We start from the raw sequence: 13,662 nt of genomic DNA on the forward strand, positions 1-13,662 counted from the left end.
ATGGACCACGTCGGACACTTTTCACTTTTGATTCTTTTTGATTCACTTTTGATGACACGCTTTTGAATACCTGATCACCTGGAATTGGTACCAGCTTGAAGTTAATAGTGAGTAGACTTATGGAGATTCATTTATTTGAATTTTCTTCTCAAGCCATTTGCAACTCAGAAGCAATGACACTTGTGCACTCATCATTGAGCTTGAGGAAGTCCAAGGAATTGATCTCTATGTTACTCTCGCTCCGCCGAGCTGCGATGGCCGAGAGGTTAAGGCGTTGGACTTGAAATCCAATGGGGTTTCCCCGCGCAGGTTTGACTCCTGCTTGCAGCGTGAGTGTCTTGTTGGGCGTGTGGAAAGAGAGAGTGTGCTCTCTTCCTGCTAGCCAGTTTTAAATATGCTTCTCATGCCATTTGCAACTTTGTGCTGCCAAACTTTAGCAGTCCTAACTGATCCTGAAATAGTCCCAGGAATTGAGTTACAAATGGCTGCTTCGTCGTTACAATGTGTTGGCATGGAAATGCAGTGGGGTCTCTTGCAGCGTAGAGGATTAACTTGCCTCTCTAATGTGATTTGTGATGAGACCTTATGCCACCAGTGGGGAGAGCTTGCACTCACAGGTGCTTCATCCAAAGATCTTCATGCAACATAGCGAAGTCTTGTTTCAGGTAAAAGAAAAAGTGCCACATTCTTTCATGGCCGGTCACTGGTTGCTCCGCCTTGCGCTAAAAGAGGGTCTCCCCGTCGGGGAATCGAACCCCGGTCTTCCGCGTGACAGGCGGAGATACTATCCACTATACTAACGAGGACACGTGCTGTGTCTCGCAGTGATGCTGAGTCAGGTGACGTGCACTTGTCCCCTTGATTTTAAAGTACTCTGAATCATTGTGCCTGCAAGGAGGTGGTAAAAAGAACACATTGTGGTGATATTGACTCACTGTTGCCACTCCTCTTTTACCATCGTCAGTTTGTGGACTTATGATAGGAAAAACTCAGAATCTTGGTGACCTACAGGTTTGATTCATCTGCCTTCCTAGTTAAGTCATGCGAACCATTTGCTGCAAAATTGGCTTTAGCTACATTGGCAATTCATTTTGTCTTCGTATTCCAGTGCATTGTACCGAACTGCAATATCCATCTTAGATCAACTGAGATTTTGCATTTCTCTCTTTCCCACATGCAAGTTCTGAATTTCTTGGCACACATTACTGCTTTGCATCTACTAAAAGCACTCCAGAGAAAGCTTCACTTCATACCTTCATGAGGTAGGTGTCGTTTGTACTTGTATTTTGGTGGTATTTTTGTTTTTTTTTTTTGTTTGTGTGCGTTGTTTGTCTACTCTTGGAACATCCTGTGATTGGTTAGGGTAGGATTAGAGTTTAATTACGTTGGCCTCAGATTCTGGTTAATTCCAGGCTTCTTGTGCTAACCTTGTTGTTTGTTAGCTGTTGTTGGCAGTAATTAGTTGCTGCAGGTGCACTTGCCGCCATGCTCCAAGGAGTGAATTGGGGGCGGATACATTTTTTCTCCAGCTTTGTTAGTTCTTCCTCAGCCTCGCTTCTTCTTTCCTAGCCTCGTTAGCGCAGTAGGTAGCGCGTCAGTCTCATAATCTGAAGGTCGTGAGTTCGACCCTCACACGGGGCAGCAGAAGCTTTTTGAAAAGATTGACGAGCCCCCAAAAGATGCTCAAACGCTCTTTCCTTATTCACTCGCATGCTGAGCACACCCCCTACCTGAAAATAGTATTGGCACATGACTCTTACAGGTCATCCCTAGTTGATTCAAGCTGTGCTTTTTCTTTTGTAAATTCGCGTGTACACAGCAAGATGTGTTGCATCCAATTCAATTCTCTCCACTGACCGTTCAGTCAATACCTTGATGGCGTCTGTATTGACACCTCTACTGAGACATCAAGCTGCCTCTTTGGAGCATGTTCGCTCCCAGATCAAACTGCAGTGTCGTGGTGCCAACACAGAATAATGGACCACGTCGGACACTTTTCACTTTTGATTCTTTTTGATTCACTTTTGATGACACGCTTTTGAATACCTGATCACCTGGAATTGGTACCAGCTTGAAGTTAATAGTGAGTAGACTTATGGAGATTCATTTATTTGAATTTTCTTTTCAAGCCATTTGCAACTCAGAAGCAATGACACTTGTGCACTCATCATTGAGCTTGAGGAAGTCCAAGGAATTGATCTCTATGTTACTCTCGCTCCGCCGAGCTGCGATGGCCGAGAGGTTAAGGCGTTGGACTTGAAATCCAATGGGGTTTCCCCGCGCAGGTTCGACTCCTGCTTGCAGCGTGAGTGTCTTGTTGGGCGTGTGGAAAGAGAGAGTGTGCTCTCTTCCTGCTAGCCAGTTTTAAATATGCTTCTCATGCCATTTGCAACTTTGTGCTGCCAAACTTTAGCAGTCCTAACTGATCCTGAAATAGTCCCAGGAATTGAGTTACAAATGGCTGCTTCGTCGTTACAATGTGTTGGCATGGAAATGCAGTGGGGTCTCTTGCAGCGTAGAGGATTAACTTGCCTCTCTAATGTGATTTGTGATGAGACCTTATGCCACCAGTGGGGAGAGCTTGCACTCACAGGTGCTTCATCCAAAGATCTTCATGCAACATAGCGATGTCTTGTTTCAGGTAAAAGAAAAAGTGCCACATTCTTTCATGGCCGGTCACTGGTTGCTCCGCCTTGCGCTAAAAGAGGGTCTCCCCGTCGGGGAATCGAACCCCGGTCTTCCGCGTGACAGGCGGAGATACTATCCACTATACTAACGAGGACACGTGCTGTGTCTCGCAGTGATGCTGAGTCAGGTGACGTGCACTTGTCCCCTTGATTTTAAAGTACTCTGAATCATTGTGCCTGCAAGGAGGTGGTAAAAAGAACACATTGTGGTGATATTGACTCACTGTTGCCACTCCTCTTTTACCATCGTCAGTTTGTGGACTTATGATAGGAAAAACTCAAAGAATCTTGGTGACCTACAGGTTTGATTCATCTGCCTTCCTAGTTAAGTCATGCGAACCATTTGCTGCAAAATTGGCTTTAGCTACATTGGCAATTCATTTTGTCTTCGTATTCCAGTGCATTGTACCGAACTGCAATATCCATCTTAGATCAACTGAGATTTTGCATTTCTCTCTTTCCCACATGCAAGTTCTGAATTTCTTGGCACACATTACTGCTTTGCATCTACTAAAAGCACTCCAGAGAAAGCTTCACTTCATACCTTCATGAGGTAGGTGTCGTTTGTACTTGTATTTTGGTGGTATTATTTTTTTTTTTTTTGTTTGTGTGCGTTGTTTGTCTACTCTTGGAACATCCTGTCATTGGTTAGGGTAGGATTAGAGTTTAATTACGTTGGCCTCAGATTCTGGTTAATTCCAGGCTTCTTGTGCTAACCTTGTTGTTTGTTAGCTGTTGTTGGCAGTAATTAGTTGCTGCAGGTGCACTTGCCGCCATGCTCCAAGGAGTGAATTGGGGGCGGATACATTTTTTCTCCAGCTTTGTTAGTTCTTCCTCAGCCTCGCTTCTTCTTTCCTAGCCTCGTTGGCGCTCATTGTCGACTGTCAGTCGAGGTAATTCTAGGTAACTCTTGGTAGCGATATCCAATCATCTTTCAGCCTGCTACCAGAATGATATCAAGAATTGGCCAATCGTTGGCCTTATCGCTATCAAGAATAGCTCGACAGACTGAATGAACCAATCACAAGACGTATCGCTTCCAAGAATGGGCGATGACGACACGGTGTCAAATGCCAATCGCGAGCGTCTCACAGCGCTCCTCAGAATTTAAGTTATATAGGCGGGTTTTAGGGGAGAGTTATATTCAGTTCAACATTAACTTTCGTAGCTGGTCTGCGCTCGTTTCTTATACATTCTCGGACACGGACCTTTCGACGTCTACAAAGAAAAATGTAAGTATAAATATAAACGTATTAAGTGTGCTAGCTTAGTAGGTTTTGTTAACGGCGCATCGCGCTATGCAAGATTACTATCCACCGTAATTCAGCTGCATTTATATACGTAGTATTGACTTAACTCTATGATATCTATTTTTATGGAACGAAGAAAAATGTATTTGTAAATATAAACGTATTAATTGTGTAAAGTGTGCTAGCTTAGTGGCTTTGCAAGATTACTATCCACCGTAATTCAGCTGCATTTATATACGTAGTATTGACTTAACTCTATGATATCTATTTTTATGGAACGAAGAAAAATGTATGTGTAAATATAAACGTATTAATTGTGTAGATAAAGTGTGCTAGCTTAGTGGCTTTGCAAGATTACTATCCACCGTAATTCAGCTGCATTTATATACGTAGTATTGACTTAACTCTGATATCTGAACGCCATATCAACCACTTAGTCATAGCATCGGGGCTTAACCACCTTGCAACCACTTTTTGATGACAAAACGGCATTTACATTCACCTGGGAAAAGTACAACTGCTTTTAAAACCAGAAGTCCCAGTAATTTCAACTATAGAGTTTAGAAAGACTTAGTCCAGATGTGCAAATGTGGCCATTGCCTGGCATTTACATTCACCTGGGAAAAGTCCTGAAAGGGTCAAAAGACCCTTAATCCAGACTGACTACCCTGATGGCTCCAAATCAATATCTCTTCATTTGCAAATGTGGCCATTGCCTGGCATTTACATTCACCTGGGAAAAGCCCTGAAAGGGTCAAAAGACCCTTAATCCAGACTGACTACCCTGATGGCTCCAAATCAATATCTCTTCATTTGCAAATGTGGCCATTGCCTGGCATTTACATTCACCTGGGAAAAGCCCTGAAAGGGTCAAAAGACCCTTAATCCAGACTGACTACCCTGATGGCTCCAAATCAATATCTCTTCATTTGCAAATGTAGCCATGACCCTTCTCTGGGACTTCTAGTGTTAAATGTTCATGGACATGTTTTATTTATTCATTTATTCTCTGAATTATTTGTTTTTACACTTTTACATGTTCCAATAATACTTCATAATAAATAATAATTATTATAATAATTATAACTATTTAATAATACTCTATTCACCGACCATGGAACCCATATTCAGGAAGAAAGCTGATGGCAGTCCCAATCTGTGTGACTCCAAGGCTGCCCTATGTGTGAAGGAAGCCAATAAAAAGAAGCCGTGGGCCAGAGCCATTTCTCCTGAAAAGGTGAAGGATTCTGCAAGACGGGCAGTGTTGCGCTCAGGTGGAGATCCAGGCAACGCTGTCCACATGCTGGGTCAACATGAGCTTCAGTTTGGAGTTTTCAGGGGTCAGACCTTCAAGTGGGTGGCTGAAAACGCCCTGGGCTACGCCGGATACCTTGTTGCTGACATGAAGAAGGAGTCTTCACAGGGGAAAGATTCCATTAACCACGCGGAAAACAAGAAGGCATTCCGTTCATATGTTGAACGTTTCCCAGAGGGCCAATATGCCGTCCGGATCAAGACAGAGAAGATGTCTTGTAGCAGCACTCAGTCTGCTTCCCTGCCCTGCACCAGCACTGAGCCCAACATCAGTCCGCTGTCTACTGACCCCATGCAAGCCTGCACCAGCACTGAGTCCTCAAGCAGTCAGCTGTCTGAGCCTGTCCAGTCCTCTGACTCCTGCCAGCCTTCAGTGGCTTCAGTCTCTTCCCTGCGCACTTTGTTGGTTGGGAGAGGCAGTAGCACAAAGAGCCTAGAAAAGACAGTGAAGAGGCTCATTTCACCCTCCAAGTTCAAACCTTGTAAGTGTATGAATAATGAACTCCTAGAATTTACCATGGACATAAAAGCAACCTATTTATTTGATCATGTGTTTTATCACCCATTCCAGCTGTGTCGCTCCCTTCATTTGAACCCACTCACATGGACGACAGTGAACTGGTGACGGCTGCTGAGCAGGTGGAATCAGAACTGACAGGTAAGATTTATTTATTTTTTATCAATACTGTATAATGTGGCTCATTACTCATTACAAATGTGATTCATGATTATTTTTCCCCCTTTCTTTTGCTTTCATCTGTTCAGTGCAGAGCAGAATTTGCCTCCCTGCTGGATGGAAACCTGCTCTTCCTATTGTAGATCAGCAGTGGATTTCCAAGGCACTCTTCAAGTGGTCACGAAATGGACAACCAGAGTTGGACCATTCGAAAGTGGACAAGATGTGGTGGCACCCCCCTCAGCCTTCACTAACTCCCAGTGGTGTGCCAGCAATGGAGAGGTACTTTGGACATGCCTTGTTTCTCTGGATGCCGAGGAAGCTTTGGCATGTGCGGCTGTTCTGCCCCCATCCTGACTGTGGCAAGGAGGAGCTCACGTCTGCTGGAGTGCATCAGAGGATCAGGCAGGTGGTTGGTATCAGCAGCTCCTACTTCATGGCAGCAGAATACCTTGCCTGTAAGAGCTGCAAGAGGAAGGTGATCAGCTGGAGCCACAACATTGTCTGTCAGCTGGACATTGGCCATCGTGTCCAGTTTCCCTGCTTCCTCACCTCCAAGCTGGCATGTGACATGCAAGTAGTGCGGCAGATGCGTCAGAGGGGTTTGGGGAACAGCAGCAGTCAGCTCCAGAAGCAGATGGAGGAGCAGCACTCGGAGGCCTGGCTGGAGAAACAGGTCCAGTACCTCACAGACTGCAAAGGACTCGTGAGAGCTGCATCGTCTGGACTCATCACACCTGTTGTTCTAGGGGATCTGCCACCATTGCTCCAAGTCCCAAAGCATCGCTGGCTGATGCAGGTGTATGCTCAGGATGTCCTGAACAGACTAGAGGAGGTAAAGGCCTCCATCACCTCGCAGTTTGGCCGTGTGCTAAAGATGGACTCCACAAAAAAAATTGTGAGGAAGCTGGCAGGACAGAGCCGCGCAACAGCAGCTTGGGCCACCAACGTTGGCAACGAGCACGGACAAGTCATCATGTCTGTGCTCACGGCCAGTGAAGGCTATGGCTTGGGCAAGATGATTGATGGCATCATGAAGCGCTACCGAGACGCTGGTGTGTCAACTCCAGAGGTGCTGTATGTTGACCGGGACTGCTGCGGGGCCACTCATCTCAGAAACATGTTTAAGGGATGGGAGGACATGGAGATCCGACTGGACATCTGGCACTACATGAGGAGGATAGCGGTTGGCTGCACCACTGACTCCCATGTGCTTTATGCAGGCTTCATGAACAGTCTGAGCCACTGTATTTTCATGTGGGATGAGTCTGACCTCCAGGCGCTTAAGGAGGCCAAGCGCTCAGAGCTGGAGGCAAAGTTGATGCACCCCACGGATGCAGGTGTGATGAGGAACATCACCAGAGCAGAGATGGCACTGCACTGCAAGAGGACCACTCGCAGCTGTGAGGACATCAAGGCACTTGTGACAGAGTTGATCCGGTCCTACGATGGTGAGAAGGGCTGCAACACCCTTGGCGTGCCCCTCATCAACTCTGCGAGGATGGCCGAGATCTGGAGCAGCCAAACAAAGCACATTGCCTGCATCCAGGACCCTCCGGGTGTACAACTGTACATGCAGACGGGAACCATCCTGAAGGGGGGGCACAGTCTGCCAACGTACAGATGTGCCAGAGGTTCTACTTCCCTGGAATCCTTTCACCTGCATATGAACAGGTTCATTCCTGGTAAGCTTCCACCTATACGTTAAAGCCTTTAATGTAGTTACTTATCTAAAACCAGTCTAACAATTTCAATGTGTAATATGTTTCAGGGACCTTGGCAAGTGATACTTTTTTCCAGGCTTACCTGGTGGATGGCCTTGCCAGGTGGAATGAAGACCGGAGACTGGCAGCTGCAGGAAAAGACCAGCCCCATTCCTACAGTGGCCTGCTTAAATATGCTGCCAACCAGCTGTCTCAGGAGGTACTGGGGAGAACACTGGTGGACTACACAGGGCCACGAAAGTATACAGGTACGCCTAAATTTACATGATCCGAGAAATAAAAAGTAAAAAGCAGTTACTGTTGGCCTGGACATTTATGCTTCTTGTTTTTATTTTTTCTTTCAGGAGAGCTCATAGGTGTGGAGTACTTATACGAGCAGACCGGCAGTGCCCTGGAAGACTATAAATTAGTCATCTTGGCTCTTGAGACTGAGGATGTGACCGTGGCAGAAGATGAAGGTTTTGAAGAGGCACAGGATTTTGAGGACTTAACTGTCCCAGCATTTGAAACAGAACCACCTGCTGTGCCATCTGCTTCTGATGCCTCCAGTGGTGTTGCATTTGCTCCTCCGGTCTCCATCTCTGCTCCTCCGGTCTCCATCTCTGCTCCTCCGGTCTCCATCTCTGCTCCTCCGGTCTCCATCTCTGCTCCTCCGGTCTCCATCTCTGCTCCTCCAGTCTCCATCTCTGCTCCCCTGGTCTCTCCACCTGCTCCTTCAAACAGCAACCCGACTTCTGCTCTTGTGGCTTCCCCTAGCCAAGATGTAAGATTTCTTCTGTTCATTCCATTAATTGGTGACTCTGATAGGCTTGTATACATGCTGCTTCCTGCTTTATCTAATCACTGTGATTCTTCATTTAGGACTCAGTGGGACCTGATAACATTGAGGGCTATAGAGCTGTGCAGAACTTGGCAGACTACCTAGTCACCCTGAAGGACCACAGCTTTGCTTTGTCGCTTGAGGAATCAAGCCACATCATCACCCTTTGGCAGGCTCTTAGTGACTATGATAAGTAGCGCATGGTATATGCTCCACGTCATCAAGCCACTTTGAACAAGGGGCGCTTCAGGGTCACTAAGAAAATTGTAGCTCCAGGCGTGGAGTCCACAAGGCGGTAAGCTGTTATGCGTAAATGCACTGGTTTACAGTGTTTATGTGTAAATGCACTGGTTTACAGTGTTTATGTGTAAATGCACTGGTTTGCAGTGTTTATGTTGGCAAATTAATAATCATCTGTGTATATTGTGTTTTTTATTCTTTTCCAGGTGTTTTGTTGGAGCAAACAGCCCTGCACAGTGGCCAGACTGCAACAGAGTTGTGGAGGCAATCTTTGTCCGGCTGTGTATTACATTTCCAAACCCGAAAAACATCGGTGGGGTCAGGTTTGGAAGGTGGACCCTCATCTGTCGTGCTTACAAGCACATCAGGGAGTGCGTCTTGAGTAATGCACATGTGATGCAGGGGACCACCATCCAGCTACCAGAAGTGAATGCCACCACACTGTCAGAGTGGTGAGTCAATCAATTTTCAGATGTTAAAAAAATGTATTTAACTATATTTAATTAATATCGGGATTTATTTGTTGACAGCCATGTTCTTCTTAAAATGTCTTTTTAATTTAATAACTGAACTCTTTGTGTGTGTGTGTGTGTGTGTGTGTGTGTGTGTGTGTGTGTGTGTGTGTGTGTGTGTGTAGGTACTGCAGGCGGACTCGTTCACAGGAGTCTGATGTTCTTCATCAGGGCATCATGCCTCCAGAAGCACCAGTATCAGGTCCTACAACACAGCGGTCCACACCCCAGAAGGACAGTCTTGCCTCTCACCCCTCCACAGACAGCCCCCATGTCTTTGTCCTGCCCCCTGACACTGCGGGGACGGCAAAGTTGAAGAGACGTTTGACCTTCACATCAGGTCCAGCTTCATCTGCTCCACCTCAGCAGAACCTGCCTGCACCTCCCCAGTGTGTCTCCTACAGCATGCCTACTGATCCTGGATTTTGTTTGGTGTATGTAGTGCCAGGACCTGGTCCAGACAGCCATAGCCAAGTGGTGGCACAAGGAGTGACACACATTATGCCTGCTACCACCAGCCACATTATGCCTGCTACCGCCAGCCACATTATGCCTGCTACCGCCAGCCATAGCCAAGGAGTGGCACACATTATGCCTGCTACCGCCAGCCATAGCCAAGGAGTGGCACACATTATGCCTGCTACCGCTGGATCCAGTCAGGGTGCGTTGGCAGTGACCCAGATGTCAGATGTGCCATACACGACACAGCAATACCGGAAGCGGAAATTGAAAAACGAGATGGCTGGTATAAAGACCCGCAAATATGTTCGCCACACCAGCGCTATAATTTGCAGGAGATGCCAAAAAGAGAGGAAGCCCCCCACACATCAACAGTACTTTGGCAACTGGTATTGTGAAGAAACTGACACCATGTCACTGGAGGATTGGAAGGCTATGCTGGTAGCACGGGGCTATGGAAAGAAGAAAGCCCCAAAATAAAAATTATGTGTCTGCATAATTGTATATATTATAATTGTATATATGTGCCATGATTGTAAATATATTAGTAGTAGCTGTAGTGTTAGTATCTTAGTCAAGTCAAAACATTGTGTATTTGTATATATTAAACATTGTAATTTTTTAAATTATTTGCATAGGTATCTGTAAACGTTGTATATATATTATATATATATTATTTATATTATAATGTCACGTTGAGGACCCCGGCCCCTCCCTTTTGGGCGTGTGTTTACGTAGTCTACGTGCATCGTCTGCGTCTGTGGATATCTCGTGGTGATGGCTATGTCATGTGATAATCCGTCTCACCTGTGAATCGTCTCGTAATCACCTGGGGTTAATGTGGTTTGTCTATTTAATGTGCGCTCGCGCAGTGTCCTGTGCTCGTCGTTGTCTAAGTCTACACGTTGTGTGTATGAGAAGTGGTTTACGTGCGCTATTGCGCTATATCTCTGTTTTTCGTGCGCGTTACGCGCTACAATAAAAGTGACGTCAGTCAAGCCAGAGGGATTCGTGTCTCGTCCTTCGTCCAAGCCCCGAGCGTCACAGAACGACGAGCCGCGAAGAGACACCAACATGCCAGGCTACGCCACCCGGCATAAGAAGGCGGATCGCCCCAGCAAGCGGCACCACCGCTCTTCTTCCTCTCCCCCGCGCCGCAAAGCCCAGCCGACTCGGGCACAGCTTATGCAGGACCCCGAGTGCGCGTACCTGCTGTGCGCGGCTCGGGAGACATCCATACCCGAGCTGGCGGAGGAGTACCGCCGGACAGCGGCACGGGTGTGGGAGGAGAGGCACCCAGCTCCTTCCCGGGAAGGATCACCCATACGGGTGAGTAACCCAGAGCTCCACGAGGCGTCGCCACCAGAGGGCATGCTCGTAGAGGAGGAGAACCCGCCGACGCTGGCGCAGCTAGAGGAGGACCCGGTGTGCGCCTTCCAGCTGGCCTCAGCCCGGCGGCTAGAGGAGAGGGAACCCGAGCTGGCAGAGTCCCTCCGCCAGGGCGCGGTGCGGATTTGGAGGGAGCGACACTCCCCTCCATCCCGCGTCCTCTCGCCTCTGAGGGTGGGCTCCTGCGTCTTCGGTGCTGCCGAGTCCACCCCAGAGAGCGAATTTGGGGAGGTGGACTCCGAGGAGGAGCAAGAGGAAGCGGAGGAGGCCTACCCTCCCTCTCTGTACGATGCTTCCACCGTTGACTATGGTGGGGAAGGGGAGGAATCCTACCCCCCGTCGGTGAACGACGACAGTGAGGAAGAGGAGGAGCAAGAGGAGGTGGAGGAAGCCTACCCTCCATCTCTGTATGATGCCTCCACCATTGACTATGGTGGGGAGGGGGAGGACTCCTACCCCCCGTCGGTGGACGACTACGGTGAGGATGAGGAGGAGTCAGAGGAAGAATATCTCCCTCCGCCCGTGGATTCCTCTCCCACCGTCGAGGAGGGGGAGGAGTGCTCCGACGGCGGGTACTCCGCCTACCCCGCTGGAGACGGTGAGGAGGAGGAGGGCACGGACAGCGACCTCTATTCAGAGGAGGAGGGCAGTGCGCCTCCCTCCGAGTGTTCCGTGGGAACTGTAAAGGGAGGGGGCACTCCTGGGGAGACCGCGTCCTCCGGACCTTCCAGGGCCAGCCCCATGGACTATTCCCGGGGTGAGAGCCCGGCTAAGTCTATGGAAGGGGTCCTGGAGGGCGAGGAGGAGCCGATGGACTATGAGGAGGAGCTCCCTCACGCTGCGCCTGGCAAGCCCGCCAGCTACGCTGCCTCGGACACGTCCACCCGCGGCGTTGCACCTGGCACGTCCGCCCGCCGCGCTGCCCCTGGCACGTCAGCCCGCCGCGCTGCCCCTGGCACGTCAGCCCGCCGCGCTGCCCCTGGCACGTCAGCCCGCCGCGCTGCCCCTGGCACGTCAGCCCGCCGCGCTGCCCCTGGCACGTCAGCCCGCCGCGCTGCACCTGGCGGAGAGCCCGCAGCAAAGGCAGGAGGAGCACCGCCTACCGCAGCGCCTGCAGCCCCAGCAGCTCCGGACCTCTCTCCCCTGCTCGCTCTCCTCCTGGCGCGAAGCCTGGCGCCCATGTCGTGTGTGTGTGTTCCCGTGTTTGTCAGTCTTCCCCTTTGTGTGCCAAACCCGTTTTTTCCTCTTGTGCCACTGTGTGTGAGCGTGCCTGTTTGTGTGTTTGTTCCGTTTAATGTGTCTTCCGTCTTTTCCCCCGTCTTCCCAGGGAGGGTGTTCTAGGCGGTCCGTGGCGGACGCTTCACCAAGGGTAGTCACCTCCCAGACGCAGGACGGAGCGCGTCGGATCCGCCCATCGTCGTGGGTTCGGGGCACTCGGTCCTGTTGGCACCCCGGGACGGGTAGTGCCCTTGGAGGGGGCGTCTGTCACGTTGAGGACCCCGGCCCCTCCCTTTTGGGCGTGTGTTTACGTAGTCTACGTGCATCGTCTGCGTCTGTGGATATCTCGTGGTGATGGCTATGTCATGTGATAATCCGTCTCACCTGTGAATCGTCTCGTAATCACCTGGGGTTAATGTGGTTTGTCTATTTAATGTGCGCTCGCGCAGTGTCCTGTGCTCGTCGTTGTCTAAGTCTACACGTTGTGTGTATGAGAAGTGGTTTACGTGCGCTATTGCGCTATATCTCTGTTTTTCGTGCGCGTTACGCGCTACAATAAAAGTGACGTCAGTCAAGCCAGAGGGATTCGTGTCTCGTCCTTCGTCCAAGCCCCGAGCGTCACATATAATATAATAATATATATATATTATATATTATATATATATATTATATATATATATATATATTATATATTGTGGATAATGTTCTCTAATGTGTTGTGTTTTTAATAAAAGTGCCTGGTTGGTTTTATCGTTCATAATAAATGTGTTGTGTTTGGATTTATCGTTCATAATAAATGTGTTGTGTTTTAAACATGTGTCTGGTTGGTTTTATCGTTTATAATATCACGCATTTCCTTTATATTTAACCAATTTATAAATATGTAATATCACGCGCTTCCTTTGTATTTAAGTATTTATGAACGTGTCCGATAATATCGCGCATTTCCTTTGCATTTAACTATTTCCAAACTTGTCCGATGCGGGATTCGATACGATGCTCGACTGGGCGAATCTTAGTAATTGTTTACTATTAATAGCGCCGAAACCTCGACACACACGCGCAGTCCTTGGCGCAGTAGGTAGCGCGTCAGTCTCATAATCTGAAGGTCGTGAGTTCGACCCTCACACGGGGCAGCAGAAGCTTTTTGAAAAGATTGACGAGCCCCCAAAAGATGCTCAAACGCTCTTTCCTTATTCACTCGCATGCTGAGCACACCCCCTACCTGAAAATAGTATTGGCACATGACTCTTACAGGTCATCCCTAGTTGATTCAAGCTGTGCTTTTTCTTTTGTAAATTCGCGTGTACACAGCAAGTTGTGTTGCATCCAATTCAATTCTCTCCACTGACCGTTCAGTCAATACCTTGATG

The 13,662-nt window shown here is 48.4% G+C and overlaps 1 protein-coding gene and 5 non-coding genes across 6 annotated transcripts; 4 read left to right on the plus strand and 2 right to left on the minus strand.

Moving 5' to 3' along the window:
- The first annotated feature begins 248 nt into the window (after window positions 1-248).
- trnas-uga (transfer RNA serine (anticodon UGA)) lies at window positions 249-330 on the plus strand. Its single transcript has one exon. It is a non-coding gene; the product is annotated as a tRNA-Ser (tRNA).
- A 404-nt stretch (window positions 331-734) lies between these two features.
- On the minus strand, window positions 735-806 carry trnad-guc (transfer RNA aspartic acid (anticodon GUC)). Its single transcript has one exon. It is a non-coding gene; the product is annotated as a tRNA-Asp (tRNA).
- A 762-nt stretch (window positions 807-1,568) lies between these two features.
- Window positions 1,569-1,641, plus strand: trnam-cau (transfer RNA methionine (anticodon CAU)). The gene has a single exon. It is a non-coding gene; the product is annotated as a tRNA-Met (tRNA).
- Window positions 1,642-2,224: 583 nt separating this feature from the next.
- On the plus strand, window positions 2,225-2,306 carry trnas-uga (transfer RNA serine (anticodon UGA)). Its single transcript has one exon. It is a non-coding gene; the product is annotated as a tRNA-Ser (tRNA).
- A 404-nt stretch (window positions 2,307-2,710) lies between these two features.
- Window positions 2,711-2,782, minus strand: trnad-guc (transfer RNA aspartic acid (anticodon GUC)). The gene has a single exon. It is a non-coding gene; the product is annotated as a tRNA-Asp (tRNA).
- A 3,419-nt stretch (window positions 2,783-6,201) lies between these two features.
- LOC143509665 (uncharacterized) lies at window positions 6,202-9,712 on the plus strand. The gene is made up of 6 exons (XM_076998511.1): window positions 6,202-7,612; window positions 7,699-7,899; window positions 7,996-8,414; window positions 8,513-8,766; window positions 8,918-9,163; window positions 9,349-9,712. Exons 1-4 carry the CDS (start codon window positions 6,202-6,204, stop codon window positions 8,666-8,668), a joined length of 2,187 nt encoding a protein of 728 aa, XP_076854626.1. The 3' UTR covers window positions 8,669-8,766; window positions 8,918-9,163; window positions 9,349-9,712.
- Window positions 9,713-13,662: the final 3,950 nt, after the last annotated feature.

This window comes from Brachyhypopomus gauderio, chromosome 3 (assembly GCF_052324685.1).
Source record: "Brachyhypopomus gauderio isolate BG-103 chromosome 3, BGAUD_0.2, whole genome shotgun sequence".
In the NCBI taxonomy this organism is placed as follows: Eukaryota; Metazoa; Chordata; class Actinopteri; order Gymnotiformes; family Hypopomidae; genus Brachyhypopomus; species Brachyhypopomus gauderio.

Bases quoted from the DNA above. Each gene is read 5' to 3' on its own strand.
- LOC143509665 (XM_076998511.1), top strand. From the start codon at position 6,202: ATGGAGAGGTACTTTGGACATGCCTTGTTTCTCTGGATGCCGAGGAAG. The intron at 7,900-7,995 runs GTACGCCTAAAT...TTTTTCTTTCAG, and splicing joins AGGGCCACGAAAGTATACAG to GAGAGCTCATAGGTGTGGAG. The intron at 8,415-8,512 runs GTAAGATTTCTT...TTCTTCATTTAG, and splicing joins TGGCTTCCCCTAGCCAAGAT to GACTCAGTGGGACCTGATAA.